A 22,790-nucleotide genomic window follows, 5' to 3' on the forward strand; every position below is an offset into this window, starting at 1 on the left:
AGAAACAAGCGTGATAAATTGTGGGAAGACAAGTGCCATTAACAGTCATCCCAGTTGTTCAGAGTGGAGTTATTACTAGCAAATAAGATAGAAGCAACCCAGGCTCATTGAAAAAATATTCTTTGTTACAATTTCAAAGTGATATTTTCAGTGAGTGGTGCTAAAAGCATGTTCAGTTTTGTATCAATGTTTTATTACGTTGGTTGCTGTAAGTATCACAGTGTTCGGACCAACATGACTTGAGACAAAAATTCATTTGCTGTAGCAACAATGCCATTTTAGCTTGCTTCTACAAGTCTTCATTCTGATCAATTACTCCAATTGTAAAGAAATTGTGTTTTTGAGAAAAACGTTTCAGGATTTTTCTGGACTGATATGGTGCCCCGAGTTTGAACTTCCAAAATGCATTTTAAATGTGGCTTCAAACAATCCCAAATGCGGTTGTCCCAGCCGAGGAAAAAGGGTCTTATCTAGTAAAAAGATTGGTTATTTTCATTTTAAAAAAATACAATTTAAATACTTTTTAATCTCAAACACTCATTTTGTCTTGCTCTCCCTGAACTCTGTGTATTCTGGCTTAAGACAGTTAGGGTATGTCAAAAAACTCATTTCAAAATCATCCTACATCGCTGCAGAAGTTCCAACCCAGTCTTTGCAAAGTGAACATGCAAAGAAGATCAAACACTCTTAACAAAAAAGGTAAAACAGTGATATTGGACGATTCTGAAGTTGAGGGAGAACATGAGATGGGAGTTTTTCAACATACCCTAACTGTCATGAACCGGAAAAAAACAGAGGTTGGGAAGAGATAAGACCCTTTTTTTCTCAGCTGGGATCGTTTACAACCGCATTTGGGATCGCTTGAAGCCGCATTTAAACTGCATTTTGGAAGTTCAAACTCGGGGCACCATATCAGTCCATTATATGGAGAAAAATTCTGTTATGTTTTCCTCAAAAAACAATTTCTTAACGACTGAAGAAAGAAAGACATGAACTTGACAAGGGGGGGAGTACGTTATCTGTAAACTGTTGTTCTGGAACTGGACTTCTCCTTTAATCCTGGTTTAGTCTAAACCCTATCTGGGAAACCAGGCCTTTGATTCCACATTTTCATCACCCCCTGGTGGCTGGCTGCAGTATAGACCATAAAACCCAAACTCAAAAGTTAAATTGCACCTCATTTTAGTCATTTGCCTCTCATTTTAGGTAGTTCTTATCATGCTGATGTATGTTCAATTGTTTGTTTTTCTAATAAGTTTTTGTTTGTTTTTGGTTTAAGTTTGTAATTTAATACCATAAAAACTGCATGTATAGCAGGGTTTAATACAACAGCTCCACCTCAGGATCACTACTGCACAGACTTTGGTTCCAAATGACGTCATCAGCGCAAAATGATAGCGGCCATTTCTAGGATATTTTGGCTTCATTCTACACTTGAAGAAACCATCTCTTTTTTCCCCCCCCACAGTCTGTGGTCTGTAACGCACAAAAACACTGAAAATATAAATTTATGGACAAAATATTAGCACTCTTGGAGCACCGCTTAACTAATCAAATGCAAAGACTGGAACTGTTGTCTTATTTGAATGATAAGGTTAAATAAGGAATAACTAAGTTATGCATAGTGGATTATCCAGCTTGGTCATTTTCCGGCATGGACAAGTTAAAGCTGTTTTTAATCTGATTATGTAATTTGCTGTGCTTTATGGGATGGTAGTTCTTTTCCTTATTAAAGTCATCAAGTGCACAGTCTTGTATCTTTATCTTTTTGTCAGATCTTGACTTTTTTTTTTTATCACCTCAACATGCAATTACATGTGCCAGCTCAGTAGCACATGTATTTTAATTATTTTAATTTTATTTGTTTCTCATATTTACTTGATTTTCTTTGTGGTCTTTGCTGTAATAAGCTGCAGGTGTCTTTGAAATAACTGAAGTAATTTGGTGCAGTGATATGGAACTCTAATACAGTCAAGACCTGCCTGGAATTATTACCTGTGATTTACTTTAATTTTTAACTCAATAAATTGCTGAAAAATTGCACCATTTACAACACCCATCAACCAATCAAAATTTATCAAACAGCCTTGTGGTATGAATATTTATAACAAAAATAAACTGACTGATCCATGCAAATTAGAATTACACAGGGAAAAAAATACAAGCTTTTAAAGAGCCCTTCAAAATCAGTTTACTTTTTTTTTATCTTTCTGTTTCTTTTTTCTTTATTTACATTAAAGAAGAAGTCCACTTCCAGAACAACAATTTCCAAATAATTTACTCACCTCCTTGTCATCCAAGATGTTCATGTCTTTCTGTCTTCAGTCATAAAGAAATTATGGTTTTTGAGGAAAGCGTTTCAGGATTTTTCTCCATATGATGGACTTCATATGGACTTCAAATGGACTTCAATCAGTGCTCCGATTTTGAACTTCCAAAATGCAGTTTAAATGCAGCTTCAAAGGGCTCTAAACGAAGGGTCTTATCTAGCGAAACGATCTGTCTTTTTTTCGAAATATAAAAATTTGTATACTTTTTAAGCACAAAAGCTTGTGTAGCACAGGCTCTGGGATGCACGTTTACAACACTATGAAAACCTCCATCTTATTTTCTCCTACATCTTCAGAATCGTCTGACATTGTTGTACCTTTTTGTTTGTAAACAGCGTTTGACTTACTTGCACTTCTTTAGTCATTGCGGGTTCGCTTTGTAAACACTGGGTCTGTAGTTCTGCGTGACCTTTCGACATGATTCAATAGTACGTAGCATCGTGGACGCGCATCCCAGAGCCTGTGCTACACAAGCTTTTGTGCTTAAAAAGCATACAATTTTTTATTTTCCAAAAAAAAGGACCAATCGTTTCGCTAGATAAGACCCTTCGGCTGGGATCGTTTAGAGCCCTTTGAAGCCTCTAAAAAGTGGCCAAAACCACTTTAAAACCAGCATGGGAGACCAGCTAAAGCAGCCATTTAACATTAGGCTGGTTTTAGCGTTTTTTTAGGTAGGGAGTTGTTAAGCTTTGCTATAGCAATAAACAGCTGATGATGTTTTATTTAACATATTTAATTATTGTACGTTTGCGTCATATTCTGAGTTTGCATTTCACTCATTTTGATGAATACTGAATCTGTTTTTTTGTGAGTGATATGAATTAATGCATGTTCATTTAGTCTAGAACTACATTAACATGTTTACACAACACACACAATGCCTCTGTACTTCCAATTTCTCTCAACATTGGAACAGGAGACTTGTCAGTCAATAAATGGGAAAAGAAAGTAACTGGCAGTACTTATTTAAAAAAAAAAGTAATTCAGATATTTTCTTGTAAATGAAAAAGTAATGTGAAAAAGTATCTGATCACATAACTCGCATTACTTGTAATGCGTTACCCCCAACACTGCTTTGGTTCTCAGAATTATGGGAAAAAAAGGCTAAATTGTAAGATAAATAGTCACATTTACCTTTTTTATCAATTGGTGGAAACAAACGTCCAAACCCCTGTGCAATAACTATACATTCAAAAGTTTGCTTGATCATATAACCATATGTCAACAAATAAGTAAACAGATCTGTCGTGTTGTCCATGATTAAATGTTTGTTCCTAAATTAAGGTCGGGCTCTTTACCTGATTAGCTCCTTCTGAACTTATACTTCATGTAGACATCATCTTCATTTGTTTTCATTTTCAGGTATGAAGAGACAGTTTACTTGCTGCTGGAAAACAAATGTGAAGCGCCTAGGGAAAGAGAGAGAAAACAGCATAATGCCGTCATATTTTTCAGTCTTTCTGCAGTGGAGACATTTGCATGCTAACACAATGAAACTTACATATGCTTCTGTCAAAAAACATGGGAATGTCTGGAAAAAAAGAACAAGCACACGCTATAGCTTGCAAACCTTTATTAAAAACAAATTGTTTTGCTCAAAGACCTTCTGTGTTGAATTTACCTTACCTTTTCTACATTAAAAAACCTTGTTAATCCAAACGTTGTGCCAGCTACAACAGGACGACTTTTATTCTTTTGCACTTCACCGATAAAACAAAAAACGGCATGACAGGATATTTTTGGCATAAATATCCAGCGCATGTCAGGGTGTGTGCTAAGATTTAATGAATTGTGACAAGTGTCACTTTGCAGCAATATGGGCAGCTCAGAGTTTTGGCTCGTGCGCCCTGCAAAATGTGGCTTCATTGGCACCATGTGAAAAGAAGCTGCTACCATCGATTCATCCTGTGTCACTAATCCCCTCAATGAAAATTTGGTTTCATTCGGGCCGGTTTCGCTCTGACAGGCGTGAATCCACCCCAATTTACCCTCTACGTGGGGTTTCCCTGAATGCACCCACCCCACGCTGGTTTGATCTCAGCCCGCGTCCTCGCCTCAATGAGGCGCTTCATTAGCTTTAATATGTGAAGTGTGCCAAGACCTACCCAGCCACAACACGGCCAGGGAATGAATAACCCCCTCCGTGAGCAAACTGAATCTTCTTTTGTTGCTCTTGAATATTGCAGTACGTGGAGTGTGTGTGGGGGGTTTCTGCACTGGCGGTGTGTGTTCTGTGCATAATTGGATTAGACCGAGTGCTGCGGATGTCGCCTGTCAATTAGACCTTTATGAACTGCACTTTATTGCCTGAGAATATTTCATGTACAATGAGCAGATTATATGAACAGACTGAGTAAAAGGCTTTAAATTAAACCGCTATCACACATGCATTATTGCAAAAGACATTATAAACAATAACCAAGTTTATTTATTCAGACAAGCTAAAGTAATGAATAATATGATTAAAAATGTATTTGCTTGGAGCTTTTGTTAATATTATATTATTATTATTATTATTATATGCTGATGTTAAATTGTTCATATATGTCATTATCATTGCTCTTGTAATTGCAGTTGTGTTTATAAAATTCTTGAATGAATTGCATACCAAATTTTAAAGCAAATGATATTTAAATAAAATTAAAAAAAGGTCAAGCACACTTTAAGCAAATACTTACTTTTCAGATTACACAACCAAATGATACATTTTACATATTAAGGTTATTATGGTGCTGTTTTTACATTTTGGTTTAATTTATGTATATTTCATTTATTTAAATTTTTTTGCTTTATTGGAATGGCATACATACAACGGCAAGTGCGACGTTTTAGTGCCACTTTAAAAAAAATAAAAAAATAAAAAAAATAAAAAAAAAAATTCTAAGATTACAAGATTAACGTCACAATATTTTGATAATAAAATCGAAATTAGGAGAATAAGGTCGAAATATTACGAGAAAAAAGTCAAAATACTTCTGGAAAAAAGTCGAAATACTACAAGAATAAATTCTAAATGTTTCGAGAATTTAAATAGTAAAAATTTAAATTATAATATAGCCTATATTGAGCATGCAAATGGTTCGATGCCGTTTTAGTGCCACATTACATTAAAAAAAAAATCTAAGCTTACAAGATTAAATTCGGAATATTTCGATAATATAGTCAAAATTAAGAGAATCAAGTCAAAATATTACAAAAATAAAGTTTAAATATTTCAAGAATAAAGTCTAAATATTACGAGAATAAAGTCAAAATATTTAAAGAATAAAATCTAAATGTTTTGAGGTTTTAAATAGTAGAAATTAAAATTATAATATAGCCTATATTAAGCATGTAAATGGTTCGACGGTGTTTTAGTGCCACGTTAAATTAAAAAAAATAAATCTAAGATTACAAGATTAAAGTCATAATATTTAGAGAATAAAGTCGAAAAATTATGAGAATAAAGTCTAAATAATATGAGAATAAAGTCAAAATACTACAAGAATAAAGTCACAATATTTTAAAAAAAAAACTGAAATTACGAGAATAAAGTCGAACTACTACAAGAATAAAGCTGAAATACTACGAGAATAAAGCTGAAATACTACGAGAATAAAGCTGAAATATTACGAGAATAAAGTCAAAATATCGAGAATTAAGTCGAAATGTTTTGAGAATTTTAATGGTAGAAAATAAAGTTGTTATATAGCCTATATTGAGCATGCAAATGGAAGAATGGCATTTTAGTGCCATGTTTACAAAAAAAAAAAAACACTACGCTTACGAGATTAAAGTCATAACATTTCAAGAATAAAGTCGAAATTATGAGAATAAAGTCAAAATATTATGAGAATAAAGTCGAAATACGACCGAGAATAAAGTGGAAAATATTTCAGAAATAAAGTTGAAATACTATGAGAATAAAGATGAAATGTTTTGAATGTAAATCGTAGAAATTAAAGCAAGTCTACAGTATTAACTTAACAGTAAAACATGTTTTGGAAGATGTATCTCAGATTAAATGTTTTTTAATAAACTCAAACTTCTGTAACTTTCCTAAGTTTTGACGATTTGTTTGTTTATATATTTATTTTTATTTTATTTTATTTATTTATTGTAGCTTTTAAGTAGTGGCAATAAGGCAGCATTATTCCTATATATAATTTTTGAATATATAAACTTATAGAACTAGTTTGGACACAGTTGTTTAGTTTGCACAACTATATTAACTACAAATTTAAAAATCTGTAAATTCTCAAATCCATTTATTTTCAACTTTAATTTAAAAATTATTTCTTCTTATTATTATTTTTAGTTATTTATTTTTGTGATTTTGACTAAACAATGTAAGAAAAGCAGCCAACAAGTGTCATTTGTGTTATTTCATAGATTTGAAAGCTGTACTACTGCTCTGAAAAGTGGAAAATATGGATGAAATGAGGTGTGTAGTGCATAACTAATATATTTGTTTATTGATATTTGTGTAGTTGTTAAGCAGTGGCAGAAAGACAGCAGTAATCTGTGTTTACCTCCGAGTGTCAGGAGGCCCGTCAGTGATCACTCACATGGATCTAATCCACTTTTGATGAACTGGGTTAATAGACTCCCTGTGGTCATTATCAAAGAGACTCATTTCTATTCATTTCTCAGCGCACACGACCCTCACACACCCGCCCCTCATTACATGTGGCCTCCCCTCAATAAATACAGCTCTTCTGTTCTCTGGAGGGTCAGTTCATCCTCAAGTGTTCAGCATGCCCCGTCCAGACGGCACTTACGCGCAGATCATCTGGAGAGAGGCAGACAGAGCCCGCTCGGACCCACGTCCCGGAGCAGTAACGGGCTGGAGGGAGGAGAGGACGCAGGGCAGGGTGAGCTGCGACCCGTGCGCTCTCGTTCAGCTCCGGCTATCCGGACTAACATATCCAGACGAAGACCAGAGCGCCATCGCCCGAGCTCGGAGACGCCGCAGACTGGCCGCCAACGCCCGCGAGAGGAGGAGGATGCTGGGCTTGAACGTGGCCTTCGACCGCCTGAGGAGCGTCATTCCGAACGTGGAGAGCGACAGGAAGCTGTCCAAGTCTGAGACGCTTCAGATGGCACAGATATACATTAGTACTCTGAGCGAGCTGCTGGAGGAAAGAGACTGCGACTCAGAATTCAGTTACCCGATGCTGGGGACGGGCATGCAGGATCAAGTCATAAAGGGTTCAATGCCAACCGAAGAGACCAAACCAGAGCAGAAAACTGTTCCAACCTGTAGGATAAGAACATATGCTGGGAATTTGGGGCGTCCAAGTTGTTGTGACCCCAAAACACCTGAACTCTTAGTGGACTCTCACTATATGGAGAGGAGTAATGGAGCAAAATGACACTGTTATTGCATTTTCAGCCTTTATTTGTAATAAACTTGATTTTTTTGGTTTGAATAAGAAAATTCTGAATTAATGTTTGGATATTTTGTAGAAACATATAAATATTTCAGAATTAATGATATATTTTGCTTTTTATGCTATACAAATAAATATTTTCAGAAGAAAAAGCTTGTCTTTTTTGCTTGAGTGCACAATAAACTTGGGTTACACTTAATTTCAATAGTCCACTTTAGACTTTCTACTAACCATAAGCAACTTCGCAATTTCACGTCAGCTAACACACATTAACTTGCAACTATTTGTTAACTAACTTACATTAGAGTATTAGTAGAGTGGGTTATGCTTAATAAGCTGACACGTTCTTGCAACATTTCTTACACTACCAGTGAAAAGTTTTTGGACAGTAATTATTTTTTTTATTTTTTTTTTTAAAGACGTCTCTTCTGCTCACCAAGCCTGCACTTATTTTATCAAAAGTACAGCAAAACAGTACAATTTGAAAAACTGTTACTTTTTAAAATAACTTTTCTATTTGAACGTTTTAAAATGTAATTTATTCCTTTGATTTCAAAGATGAATTTTTAGTTACTCACCACCTCATAATCTTTCAGAAATCATTCTAATATTCTGATTTGCTGCTAAAAAAAAAAAAAAAAAAAAAAAAAACTATTATTATTATGTTGAAAACATAACAAAACAAAACCTTTTACTGGTAGTGTACCTTTCCAATTACATGTCAACTAACTCTTATTAGAGAGTAAGTAGACTGGGTTATGCTTAGTACAATAAGTTGACACCTTCATTATTGTCAGTAGAAGGTGTGATGAGGACTATCAAAATAAAGTGTTAAAAGATATTAAAGGGATCATATGATGTTGCTAAAAAGAACATTATTTTATGTATTGGTGTAATGCAATGTGTTTATGCGGTTTGAGGTTCAAAAACACGTTATTTTTCACATATTGCTCATCTTCGTCCCGCCTTTTTGAAACGCTTCGATTTTCACAAAGCTCATCGTTCTGAAAAGCGAGGTGCAAATACCTCAAGCGTGTGATGGAAATGTTATGCCCCCTTGCCATGTTGTGATGCCGTTTCCCGGCGCGATAAAACAAAAACAATAAAACCCATTATAAACGAGCCATTTGTTGCATCCAGTGGGGAAATAACTACTGATTATTAGGGATGGGCGATACCTCATATTTTATTTTCGATCCGATACCGATATTTTCAAGCCAAGTATCGTCGATATCAATACCGATACCGATACCTCTAAACTAAACTGATCTTTTAGATTATTAAAAGAATAAAATCAGTAATTATACTTACTTAACATTATATTTGAAAGTCATGTGTTTTAAACATTTCATAAGTGTTTTTTTTTCCCTTTTTTTTTTTTTGATAACACTGTCAGAAATAAAATGTACTAAAATTTTGTATTTTAGCTCTTTACTGGGCAGTAACCTCAAAGGTGCACCTTTCTTTACCCCTAAAAGCCAGGGAGCATACTAGTACCATACAAGTACACACATATTAAGGGTAGATAAGGTACAAAGGTGTACCTTGGAGGGTACTTGATGAAAAACAACCATGGTGTTACATAAGTACTAAAATGTATAATAATAATAATAATAATTAGTAGTAGTATTATTATTAGTAGTATTATTAATTATTATTACCATGGTTTTTGCTGCAAATATTATGCTTGAAATAATGTTCCTGTAGTGTTAACCATGGTAAAAGGAAGCAAGCCAAAAGAGAGAGTGTTAACCATGGTAAATTTTTTGTTACTGCAGTTTTACTACAAATACTGTGGTTACTGTAGCAAAACTGTTTGTGTGTGTGTGTGTGTGCGTGTGTGTGTGTGTAAAAAGCTGCCAGGTCAAACTTTAGCACAAGTTGTTTCTTACAGACAGCGATTACAGGATATAATAACCAATCTGAACTTTTAACAACCAGTTTAAATAAATTTACTTACACAAACTAACAGTAAAAACAGCAAGATTGGGAAAATTAACAATTAAAATAACTATTTTCTGTTTTAATATACTTTGAAAAATGTAATTTAAAAAGCATCTGTGACCAAAGCTGAATTTTCAACATCATTACTCCAGTCTTCGGTTTCACATGATCCTTCAGAAATCATTCTAATATACTTTGCTACTCAAGAAACTTTTTTTTTTTTTTTAAATAATGCTTTATTATTTCAATGCCATGAGAACAAGAGGAAGAAACATAATTTCCGATTATTATCAATGTTGAATGAAGCGTCAGCAGCGAACACTATCTGTGATTGGTTGGTTCTGACTTTCAGCATTTGCGTGTGTTCCGATGAGCAGGAGAAATAGTTCTATCCTACACAATACTTCTTTAATAGTCTGTTGTTCCTCTTAGAGGCTTATTTTATGCACCAAACTTCTTGTTAAATAAATAAAATTAATGGTTAAAAATGCACTTAGAATCGATATTTTTATGTGAGGATCGATCCTTTCGATACAACGTCAGGATCGAAAGTATCGATATTTCAGGATCGATCCGCCCATCCCTACTGATTATAATGACTCATACTATCTTTTTACGTGTTGCGTCGCGCCGCGTAAACATTACATCATGTCTGCATTTGTTACGACAAACAAGCAATACTCTACACAGCTCAAAACTCATGCTTGAATAGTCAGTAGCAAATTCTTAAAATATGAAAACATACTTACAGGCCGTGAGTCAGAAGCGCCAGACTGTGTCTGGAACGTTGGAATTGCCCCACTTTATAGCCTTAACCCTTCGTTGTTTGTCAGCTGGCGTTGTAGGCTACTCTCCCAGGTTCAGGAAACAGTGCTCCGTAAAATGCGAAGCACCCACTCGAATATTTGCGTTGTACTGTTCTGGAACTGTGTTGTAAATATAACTTAACCACTGATTTCTAGTTGTGTCCTGATTTGGAAGGCTAAACAACATGGCGGTGTTACGCGGTTCGCTTTCACACTGCGAAGTTTCTAAACAGACCAAATGTGTTAATACAAGTCACGCACGAGTAAACTGTTCTCTCATTGGTCAAAGTTCAACGGGTTATTTTCCGGGTTTCCGCTCAGCTGTCATCCGACAGCATGGAACAACAACAGCTTTACGGACTTATGTTTTTTGTTGTTTTTTTTTTTTTTTTGAGTCATTCAAATTCTGAATTTTACAGCCAGGAGGTGAATACAAATGAATTAGGAAAAAATAATAAATAATAGTAATAAAATAAAATAAAAAAAGAAAGAAAATTACATAAAAACATGAAAATGTTTACATACATTAATACATTTAACAGCTTTCTTGTTTGTCAGATTGTAAATAGATTTTAGGTATTGCTTAACTTCTGATTTCAAAATGAGAAACAATGGTTTATAATCGCCATACTTGCATTTATGTATACTAAACTTTGCCAGCAAAAGTAACAGATTAATCAAATGTTCCTTCTGGAATGACATGTCGTAAGTGAAAAAAACAAACATAACATTTTCAAAACAAAGCTGAAAGCTGGGCATGATATGATCTCTAACAAATGAGCAGAAATCTGACCAGAAATTGACTGAGTAAGGACAACTCCAAAATAAATGAAAAAACGTTTCTGTGTGTAGACCTCAAAATGTAAACAGAGTATCAGTATCACAGTTAAATCTGTTTGCAAGGAAATAGTTACAGGGATAGTATTTATGAATGAGTTTGAAAGAAATTTCTTTTACTTTATTTGTGACTAAATATTTATGAGGTAGTTTACAGATTTTATGCCATATCAAACCATCAACACAGCTATTCCAGAAAGTTACAATAGGAGGTCTAGAGACAACATCTCTTTGAAAAAGGGCCCGAACCTGCCGATTATTGCGCTTAACAGAGGAAGAAGAAAAACAAACTCGACCAACAGCAGTGTCAACAGGATCTAAAGACTGCCGAGAAGATTGGGGACATGTATTTTTACAAAGCATTTTTAGCCCAGAGGGGATGGCATCCATAACTACAGCATATTCTTTAGGAGTGATTGGGATTGTAAATTTAGACAAAAATTCAGAATAAGTTAACAGAAGACCTTCTTGGTTGAAAAGTTGGCTCATCAAAACTATATCATTAGAAAACCAATTTTCAAAAAAACAGTGATTTAGATTTATATAAGATATGTTTATTATTCCATATAAGGAGTCCGCTTTGCCCCTTTTCACAAGCCTGTGATGACGCGTTTTAACGGTCATCATCATCATATATCCTTTAAACTTTTTTATATTTAGATTTTTAAAAATATCTATGTGTATTTATAACACTATACTTTGTATTATATCACCTTTTCATCAAGTTACAAAAAAAACTAGTTAAGGCTATGCCAAGGTGTTTCTAATTCCGAGTCTACATTGTTATCTCTGCTGACTGCCGATATCAGTCTCTCTCAATTTTTTTTCCTTTGATTGAAAGTCGTGAAAACACTATTGTGTAGTTTTTCTTTTGCTATTTGAGCAAATGGGAATGCAAAAAATATGTTTGTGGTACTCTCCCATTCACTGCTCTCGGATTTGAGCCCTAACGTTACTTGACTATGACGACTTCTGCTATGAGAAACCAGGAAATGTGAGAAAGGTCCATTGTTCGCATTTTGTGTAGCTGTCATTATATTAATTTATAATTTTGAACACGAGTCTAGGATTCGTCCGGAAAATATTTTTAAAACACGCCTACTACAAAGAGAGCAATAAGACGGCATTATAAAATGAAAATGCGCGACATTCACAGGTTTATTTTAAGCAGTATTAGCAAAACAACAAAGCTACTGCTGGTTACCAGGCTATATCACATTGTATAATGGGTAATACAGTTCGTATTACCCATTATACAATGTGATATAGCCTGGTTCGTTGGTCCGTTGGATCGGATTGCTTTCTCACTACAACCGAACGGCTCCAGAGTTTGTTTTCAATCGAGCAAAGAGTGCCATTTGAGCGCGAGAGAGACACATGTAGTGATATCCAATGTTTAGCATCCGTGTATGAAAATGATCGCTACGAGACGCTGGCGGAGTGAACCAGTCTTGAGGGCGCGGGCGCAGATTTGCCAGATCCAGTGGCGGATTAAGACTCTTTGGTGCCTCCCTCCCATACACACTTTTTACTAAGTTTATTAATATGAAGTATACATTTTCATATTATAAACATAGTAAAAACCCTTACAAAATCAGGTTACCACCTTTTTACAGTGTACTCTGATAAATTATTTAGCTTGTGAACCTGACTCATACAGGTGTAATCTGTTATAACTTGAGATATAAATCTGAACATTATGCATAAAATTGAAACATTTTATAACTAGTGAATCCAACTGTCACAGGTATAATAATAATAATCCTATCTGTTAATCACTTCAGACTTTATGGTCAATGAAGAAAGTGTAGATAGTCTTTTTAGAGTAACTGTTGTCCTCAGATCATTTTTCATTCACTTATATTTAATTTACAAAATAATTTTTTGAATGTTTTACTGCCTTCAAAGAAAGTTGTAAAAAGTGCTTGGTCTTGTTTGCAGTTACATATACTGTGCTTAACAAATTTATTAGATCACCACTCAAAGTAAGGTTTGCGCCACAGCTGCCCCAAACTAAGTATTGGTGATAACCAATGTTATGTGTGTTTCTGTAATGATTAATCCATCAGAATGTGTAAGATCTTTAGTTACAGCAGTGTTCCTAATGCTAAAATACAATTATTGTTGGGATTGAATGGATTCAAAGACAGATTGTACAAAAGTTTAATCAAAAGCACGTCTTTGGGAACAACTAGAAACTATTTGGAAGTCAGTAACAATGGAGACTGTGGAAAGTGAATAAAAAATGCTAGCAAGAATGCATGCTTTTATCAAGGCCAAAGGAGGCCATGCAAAATAAAAAATCAAATACTTATTTATTTCTATATTTAGTTTGTTTGTTTTAGGGATGTAACGGTGAAAGTAAAATGTGCACCGGCATTTACAAGCTATTTAAAAGCGAACAAAAGCGAGGAAAAGAGGGGAAATTCTAATGAACTGCCTCACCTTCACAACTCTACTGGAAAAGTGTGGTTTTTCTTTGGAAAAGGAAGAGGCAGACATCACATTGCCAGTTACGTCGTTTGGGCTGCCTTGTTGTGCACAGTGGCAGTGAGAACTTATTTCACACACTGTAAGCTCTGTTATTTTATTTTTTTAATGTAATAGGATTAGTCCAACAAACATTACACCCCTAGTTTATTCATTCGTTTTTTGGTTATTATGTGTGAATAAAGACTATTTAGTCGTTTCAGTTTGTTATTTGCCTAATCCATGACAATACAACTTTTTTGTTTAAAAACATTTTGGCGGGTGGTCTAATAAATTAAGAGCTGTATATAGCTACAAAGTTTGGTGAGGATTTGAACTGAAAATTAAATTTATAAACTCACTCGTTAACACTCTGACTCTTGGTTAATTGCCAACGGCTGCAAACTACAACGTGAAAGCGCGAGGCTGATGCTCTGTAGCGGATTCAGTTTCACACATCTATGAATCAGGTAATTTCATTTAAGTTCCAGAGACTGGAATTGCGCGACCCCACACAGGATGCTCCTAGAATCTGTTTGAGTAATATATTGGCGTCAAAACGAAAGCGCATTGGTTCACCCAGTATGTGTACATCCGGTGATAGATCGCGCACCCCCTGATTCATGCAGGAGGGGAAAAAAAAAAAAAAAAACTTTTAATAAAACATTCAAGGAACTTAGTAGCCTATGTTCTGGCGAAAGAGTATAGGCCATGGCTAGACAGACATTCGAGAATACATAGCTTGTCTTACTGGAGAAAATTTATTTGTGTGGTGCCCCTGGGCACTTGCCCAATTGCCCATATGGTTAATTCGCCTATGGCCAGATCCAGCTAATATAAGCGTTTTTGGACTTTTCTTTTCCACTTAATTTGACAATTTAGAAAGTTAATAAAGTGGGAAGTTTCAGTTTAGGTCAGTGATATCCATGTCTTATCTATTTTGCAAAACATTTCAAATAATTTCGGTTTATTTTTTCCATTTATTTTTCTGTTTTCATTTGTTTTTATAACAATATCTGGCAACACAGCATCGCCGGCACTTAAACTGACAGTAATGAAAAAGGCCATGGACAAGTTATTGCATTTAACACTAGTACACAGATCTGCAGAACAAGTAGGTTACAGAATGAAATGGGGAAAAAAAAAAAACAAAAAAAAAAAACACTACATACGTGCGATTTCATTCAGTATATTCATTTTCACAAAGTCATAAAAACATAAAACATAGTACTGAAGTAATGAATGTTTGTACTGTAAATTATTCAAATATGTGCTCAAAAATAACCTAAATTTGACAAAGTTTATTGAGGTCAGCGCAATAGCCTTCTGGGCAGTGCATTGACGTACAGCGCTGCTGCGTTACAGACATCCCGTGTTCGAATCCCGACTCGAGGACTTCTCCCGATCCCACCCCCTATCTCTCTCCCACTTCACTTCCTGTCCATACTGATCTAATAATTCTTAAAAAATAATTCTCAAAAAAAAAGAAAGTTAATTTAGTAGCAACAGTCATAGTGATACTATAATATGTCAATCAGACACCAAAAATGACAAGCAAGAAGTACTGAAAGTAGCAATTTTATTTGCGTTAAAATTATGTACAAGTAACCAAAGACATTATTTTGAAATTGGTACAAATTTCATGTTCCTGCAGTTGGCTTTTCAAGAACTCTTCCCTCAAAAAGCAGAACTGAGAAAAACGCGGTATAAAATAAAACGATTGGATTCAAAAAAAGTAGTCTATCTAGTTCTCCAACAGCCAATATTTACATGAGTATTTACAGTTCGTGTTGCTTCATTCAGTTCCCCGCTGTGTGAATTCAATCCTGTTGTGATGTTTGGAGCCCAGAGACACACTGCAGGGCTGTACCCAGAACAGCCCAGAAAATATTCACAACTCATAGTGTTCCGTGTAACAGAGTGAAACCAAAACAGTTGAGCGGTGAGGGGGAAAATGATCCCTAGCTTTCGTTAAGCTGTGTGTATTGAAGTTATTTCAGTCTATTTCAGTCATGAACAGCAGCAAAACGTTTGCGCCTCTGACATCAAGCCTACTGCTGAGGGCGATCGCTTAAGAAGGCAAACAAACAATAGAGCACTTTCTGAAAACAACCTTGAGAAGATAAGAACAAGTTGGGGTCAAAATGTGAAGCTACTGGCCTTATCAGAGAGATGTCAAGTGCTAAATTCAAAAACACCAACCATAAACAATAGAGGACTTATTCAGCATGTAATTTATGACACGAAATAGTAAAATGTGAGGTTAGAAGTTTGTTGCGTGGCTCACTTTAACGGTTGAGTATCTAAGCCCAAGGTCACAGCTAGACGACAACCGACATGCATCGAAACTGTTATTGCATTATTCTTAAATTCTCACAGCAACTTCGGTTCTAACCAAACCTCGGTAGCTGTGCATGGAGAATTTCCGCTGAACTCAGGTTACCGCGTAGCCACGACCCAACCCCAAGGAGGAGATTTCCTGGCTTCAAAAATGCATTTGAATTTATTCAAATTTCCAATCACTTCTCTCATGCACAATACAATTCTGCAGCCAAGCATAATTCGGCATATTGAACAATTTAATGAGTTCTACTGTAGATTTTGAGCCACGTTTGGAAATCAAGGTTGTTAGCATCGGAGTTAACGGTCTGGCATTTGGACAATATGCTTATAAGTCACAACTACTAAAACATTCTAAAAACGCTTTGTCCCTTTCCTGCCCTAGCGAAATGGAAAGCGAAGTAATTTATTCATTCGCAGACCTTTGACACGGTGCTATCGATTAAAAACGAATTTGGGCAACACAAAGGGAGCACATCCTGAAGTGAAGAGAATGGATTTGAACCAGGAGGGCATGTCTTTGCGGCATTTCAAAGAGGACCAGAATTTCGAATGCGGTTTTGGATTCGCCCTCCAATCGTTCAGGTCAGTGTCGAGCGCTTTTAAATTTACAGACTTGAGAGTGGAATAAAGCAAACAGAGGGAGAGACATCCTTTAACAAGTTTTATCAAAGCCACTCTCCATTTCTGCCAATGAAAACCAACTTCCAAGGCGACTGATCAATAGACGCCAGATTAAGGAGGGTTGCGATGCGAGGAACACAATTATGTCGTGATGGAAACATTTTAAGACGGAACGGATGAACAGCTTGTGACAAACTCAATCAAAACAGCTTATTTTAATAGAGTTCTGTGTATGATGTGCTTTAAAATTCATTCTTTACAGTCTGAATGAGGAAGGTACTGGTTGATGATGATGATGATGATGGGTGTGTCGGGTTGGGCAGCAGTGTGCAGAGGTCTGTGTTTGGAGCTCCGCAAAACACACTAGCAGTGTTCCAGATAATCAATGACCCTGGAGATAGACTTCTGTCCCGCGGTGCCCACATCACACTGTAAGGGACAAAAACACATAATTGTTCAGTCAATAAGCATAACTTTCTTATTAGTTTTCCTTACGAAATGAGGTAGAACATTAGTATTGATATTACAGCAGGCTTCCGTGTAGACTTGCCTACTTTTTATATTCATGTCGCATATTTTCTAGTGACAGGCTGTTTTATCAGTCAATATTTGGCCATATTTCAGATTATACTGGTTCAATTTAGCCACTCAGCCAATTAACAGAAGAGGTATTTCTACCATGGCTCACACTGTATTATAATGTTTACAGTGTAATTACAGTGTAATTACACAAATACATGCAATTAAAGGAGAAGTCCACTTCCAGAACAACAATTTACAGATAATTTACTCACCCCCTTGTCATCCAAGATGTCCGTGTGTTTCTTTCTTCAGTCGGAAAGAAATTTAGTTTTTTTAAGGAAAAAATTTCAGGATTTTTCTCAATATAATAGACTGATATGGTGCCCTGAGTTTAAACTTCCAAAATACAGTTTAAATGCAGCTTCAAACGATCCCAAATGAGGCTGTAAATGATCCCAGCCGAGGAGGAAGGGTCTTATCTAGCGAAATGATCGGTTATTTTCATTAAAAAAAAAAAAAAAAAAAAAACAATTTAAATACTTTTTAATCTCAAATGCTCGTCTTGTCTTGCTCTCCTTGAACTCTGTCTGATTCTGGCTCAAGACAGTTAACGTATGTCGAAAAATTCTGATCGTATTTTCTCGCTCAACTTCACAAATCATTTCAAAATCATCCTACATCGCTGCAGAAGTTCCGACCCAGTCTTTGCAAAGTGAACATGCAAAGAAGATCAAACACCCTTAACAAAGAGAGCGATATAGGACGATTTTAAAGTTGAGGGAGAAAATACGATCTGAGTTTTTCAACATACCCTAACTGTCTTGAGCCAGAATACACAGCAAGACAAGACGAGCGTTTGATATTAAAAAGTATATCAATTGTATTATTTTTATGAAAATAACAGATCGTTTCGCTAGATAAGACCCTTCTTCCTTGGCTGGGATCGTTTACAACCGCATTTGGGATCGTTTGAAGCCACATTTAATCTGCATTCTGGAAGTTCAAACTCGGGGCACCATATCAGTCCATTATATGGAGAAAAATTCTGAAATGTTTTCCTCAAAAAACTATTTCTTTACGACTGAAGAAAGAGAGACATGAACATCTTGAATGACAAGGGGGTGAGTACATTATCTGTAAATTGTTGTTCTGGAAGTGGACTTCTCCTTGAAGTAACAACTATACTTTCTATAGGTTTGGGGTTTGTAATTACACATAATAAGGGCACATAAAAAGTGTTAACCTCTCATGTAAAAGTTCCAAAAACAGAAAGCCTTGTCAATAAACAGATTTGTGTTTACAAAATAAACACATTTTGGTTACACTTTATTTTACGGTGTCTTTGTTACAGTGTAATTGTGATGCGATCTAGGAAACCCCAACACATGGTGAAATTTTACCTTTTTTAGGTTTTCAAACCATGTGAAAGCTGGGTTTAAGCTCTTTCCAAAACTGGCTGATAGCTATGATTTTCAGGAATGGAATTTTGAGAAAAATGGGTTTAAAGCGAGCTGTGTCTCAGAGAGCTATACTGCATCGTTACACAAACAGACTAACCTTACCCTAAAGAGGACAGTTTTTCATGGTTTATCATGGGCAAAGGCTCTGAACTTATCATCACCCCTTGTATGTTTAGATAGCACAAATAGTGTACCTTGTTTACATTTAGAAAAGCGAGCGCAGCGCAACTGTTCATGCACTGTGCATATAACAGACTGTTATCGGACTCCTCCTCTTTAGTAGCTTGATCAATCGATCCTTCATCTCTGGTTGTGAAATAGTCCATTTTAACATCATTTAGGGCACTGACATTAAGACTGAGCAGATTGAGACGAGTTAGATCGTTATTTTCAGAGATGACAGACAAGATGTTACAGAATAATAATTTAATGAAAACTTAATTTTGACAAATTGACATTTGACCTATTTTTCGAATTTCTTGAAAACGTCCTAACGCGACATCCGACGGGTTTTCCCAGATCGCATCACAATTATACATTTAAGTACTGAGTAATAATAGTTAGCTACATATACATATTATATGGTAAGGGTTTTAAGATAAGGTTGTGATATTGGGTTAGTTGCATGTAATTTTGCATGATTTATTGTTATTACTATAGTAACTAAATGTAATGTGTGTAACAAGGAGATCTTGTTACCCAAATTTTATGGTTTAATTATCTTTTTATGCATTTACGCGAAGTCGCTACTGCTGTTAGATACATGAAAAAAAGTCAAGGACAGTTTCCTTTATTTGTATTTTTATCTCAACTGCTTGTAATTTCTGTTCTTTTTACAGACTTTCATTTAATTATCGAAAAAAAATGTAAGGATATTAATTTAACTGAAATTTTTGTTTTTTTTTTGTTTTAAATTGTTACTACTTATATTGTAGATATTTTATTATTTTAAATAAATAATATGTGTGTGTGTGTATTTTATCAAAGCATATAATGAAGTTTTGCTGCAGGAAATAACAGCATTTTTGAACTTGCAGTTCTATCGTCTCAATGGGGTTTTTGGTCTGCGGTTAACAAGCCAATATTTTCAGATGTTATTCTATGACATGAAATATATCAGTAATAACCTTTTATGATTTTTTTAAAGGGGTCATCGGATGAACAGTTTCCAACCACCATAGTTTCAAGTTTTTGCAGGGGAAGACAAGAATGTCTCAGATTGAGCGACTGAGGTGTTCTGTTGTTGGATGTAATAATAATCATAGCAGTCATCATTTACTCCCGACATCTGAGCCGCTGAAGATGGATTAACATTACTTTAGAAGGAAATGCATCTGTTTGCGCAAATCATTCGCGATGCAGCTTCACCTACTGCAGAAGTGAGTATATGGATTTTTGGTTATTTTTGGTTATATCGCCTTTCTTAAAGGGGTCATCGGATGCCCATTTTCCACAAGTTGAATATGATTCTTTAGGGTCTTAATGAAAAGTCTCTAATATACTTTGATTAAAAATTCTCAATGGTTTTGTAAAACACCACCCTTTTTACCTTGTCAGAATGAGCTCAGCAAAAATCATCTCATTCTAAGGGGTTGTTCCTTTAAATGCAAATGAGCTCTGCTCACCCCGCCCCTCTCTTCTCTCTGTGGAATGACGATCTTGTTTACTTTAGCTCACAATTGCAAGACGATCTTGTTTACCACATTTAGCCGCTAAACTTCCTAACTACCACGTTATAAGGAAAAGGCGATCGCAAAGATTCATAAAAAACTTTTATACACACTTCTGCTGTAAGTGAAGCTGGATCATGAATGATTCATGCGAACATAGACGGATATATGTAGATCGGGAGGTGCATTCCCTTCACAAACAAACATAATCTACTGCATCTTCAGCGGCTCAGATGTCGGGAGTAAATGACGACCACTACGTTCATTATTACATCCAGCAACACAACACCTCAATCGCTCAATCGGAGATATTCTTGTCTAACTTACATCCCTGCTTCGGCATCAAAACAAGGAAAGTTACTGGACTGTGACAGCTGGTCTGAGGTAAGTGCTCATGTCAATCAACTATTGTGGGAGCGGCCTCTGTCGGTGTGACGGCACACCGACAGGCATCTGAGAACGGCTCGATTTGAAAAAGGGGATATTATTTTTACAGATTAATTAAAAACCACTGCATGGATTTTTATCATTATAGGGTAGATTTGTACATACACTGCCAACACACATTAATGTTCAAACAACATGAAAAAGTGAAGTTAGCACCCGATGACCCCTTTAATAATGTGCTATTTAGCCAGTTTCGTGGCTAAATGTGGCTAAAGTAAACAGACCGGCTCGCAAAAGAGGGGTGGGGTGAGCAGAGCTCATTATCATGTAAAGGAACATGCAATAGAATGGCTCGCTCTGAACAGGGCTGATTTTGACAAGGTAAAAAGGATGGTTTTTACACTACCACTGAGAAATTTTAACCAAAGTATGTTATAGACTTCTCATTAAGACCCTAAAGAATCATATCAACTTGTGGAAAATGGGCATCAGATGACCTCTTTAAGGCTTCTCTTGTCTTGAAAATAGCAACTTTGGTATAGTCTGTTTATATCTTAGCTTTTTACTTTAGCCGACTGCATTTAGTTGGGTTAATTTGCAAGGATTCTCTTAATGTGTAAGAATTAAACTTCTGTTTGTCACGCATCTTTTTTTCCCCCATAAAAAAAATAAACTCGCAACTGAGTTATAAAATCAGAATTGTGTGATAAAAATTGCAATTCTGACTTTTTTCTCGGAATTGAGAGCTCACAATTGCAAGTTATAAAGTCCAATTCTGAGGGGGAAAAAGACCAATACGCTCTCAGAATTATGAGTTTGTATCTCACAATTATGACTTAACTCACAATTGTTATAAAATCAGAATTGCAAGCTCATTGCAAGAAAAAAGTCAGTCGCAAGATATAAACTTGCAATTCTGAGGAAAAAAAAAAAGTCAGAATTGTTAGTTTATATCTCGCAGTTATGACTATTGCTCAGAATTGCAACTTAATTTCTCAGAGTTTATAACTCAATTCTGACTATAATTCGCAATTGTGTTTATATTATGCAATTCTGAGAAAAACAGATTTGCAAGTTTCTATCTCGCAATTCTGACATTATAACTCAAAATTGCAAGTTCATATTACGCAATTCTAACTTAATTTCTCAGAATTCTGAGTTTATCCTGTAACTCGCAATTGTGAGTATATATATGTCACAATTCAGAAAAAAAGTCAAAATTGCGAGTTTGCATCACGAAATTGAGAAAAAAAAAAGTGAGATGTAAATTACGAGACAAAAAGTCTAAATTGTGAGAAAGTGTCGCAATTACCTTTTTTTTTTTTTTTAATTAGTGTGGTGGAAATATGCTTCCATAAAATGTTGAGGGAACCAAGCTGATGCTAATTTCCAGGATTGCTTCCATGTCATCCCTCACTCTATCATTCTATTAACACAGTTGTTTGCAAATTGTGAAATTTTGCTGCATCGTTTACTGAAATTTATATAAATCGTAATATAAAGCTACTCTATACTGGTCAATTGCTAACTCTTGTGTACTTACTGTAAGGTTCATGAAATTCAAGAACTTCTTCAGCATCTCTGTCATGACTGAAAAATCCCCTTTTGGCAGGTTTTCCCTCACAGTAGTCACATTCATCTGAAAGAGAATCACAGCATTAGCAGCTCATTCCTCCAATGAGGTTACAGTGCACTTCAGGCCTGTGCTGAAAGAGAGTCTGGAGATTTTAAAGCAAGTTTCCGCTGATCAAAGCAGCAGCACTCCATCTCTGGCCATAGTTTCTGTCAATGCGCTTCTAGTCTCCATGGTACTCAATCTTCAAAAACGCATATCAAATCAAATATTTCCCTCCTTCTAAATGCTCTGACGCCCTAACAATCTAAGACATAAATAGGAGGATGTGCCTTCTTAAAGAAACCAAATATGGAGTCAATTTGTTTTTCTAAAACAGAATCAAACTTGACCTTCAAAGTGTGCAAACATGCATCCAAAAGAAAAAGTGGGAAATAAATGCCATCTCTTTTTTGC

General features: G+C 35.5%; 2 protein-coding genes across 2 annotated transcripts in view; one reads left to right on the forward strand and one right to left on the reverse strand.

The window, feature by feature from the left end:
* The first annotated feature begins 7,060 nt into the window (after positions 1 to 7,060).
* Positions 7,061 to 7,700, forward strand: atoh1c (atonal bHLH transcription factor 1c). Its single transcript, XM_051123638.1, has one exon. The coding sequence runs from the start codon at positions 7,067 to 7,069 to the stop codon at positions 7,682 to 7,684; it is 618 nt and encodes a 205-aa protein (XP_050979595.1). The 5' UTR covers positions 7,061 to 7,066; the 3' UTR covers positions 7,685 to 7,700.
* A 7,264-nt stretch (positions 7,701 to 14,964) lies between these two features.
* waplb (WAPL cohesin release factor b) overlaps positions 14,965 to 22,790 on the reverse strand; it is a 73,693-nt gene continuing 65,867 nt past the window's right edge. Inside the window, exons 19-20 of the mRNA XM_051124051.1 lie at positions 22,305 to 22,400; positions 14,965 to 17,151 (exon numbers count right to left, since the gene is read on the reverse strand). Of these exons, the coding sequence (XP_050980008.1) occupies positions 17,086 to 17,151; positions 22,305 to 22,400 (162 nt within the window). The 3' untranslated portion in view covers positions 14,965 to 17,085. The remainder of the gene's footprint in view (positions 17,152 to 22,304; positions 22,401 to 22,790) is intronic.

This window comes from Labeo rohita, chromosome 12, assembly GCF_022985175.1.
Source record: "Labeo rohita strain BAU-BD-2019 chromosome 12, IGBB_LRoh.1.0, whole genome shotgun sequence".
Classification (NCBI taxonomy): Eukaryota; Metazoa; Chordata; class Actinopteri; order Cypriniformes; family Cyprinidae; genus Labeo; species Labeo rohita.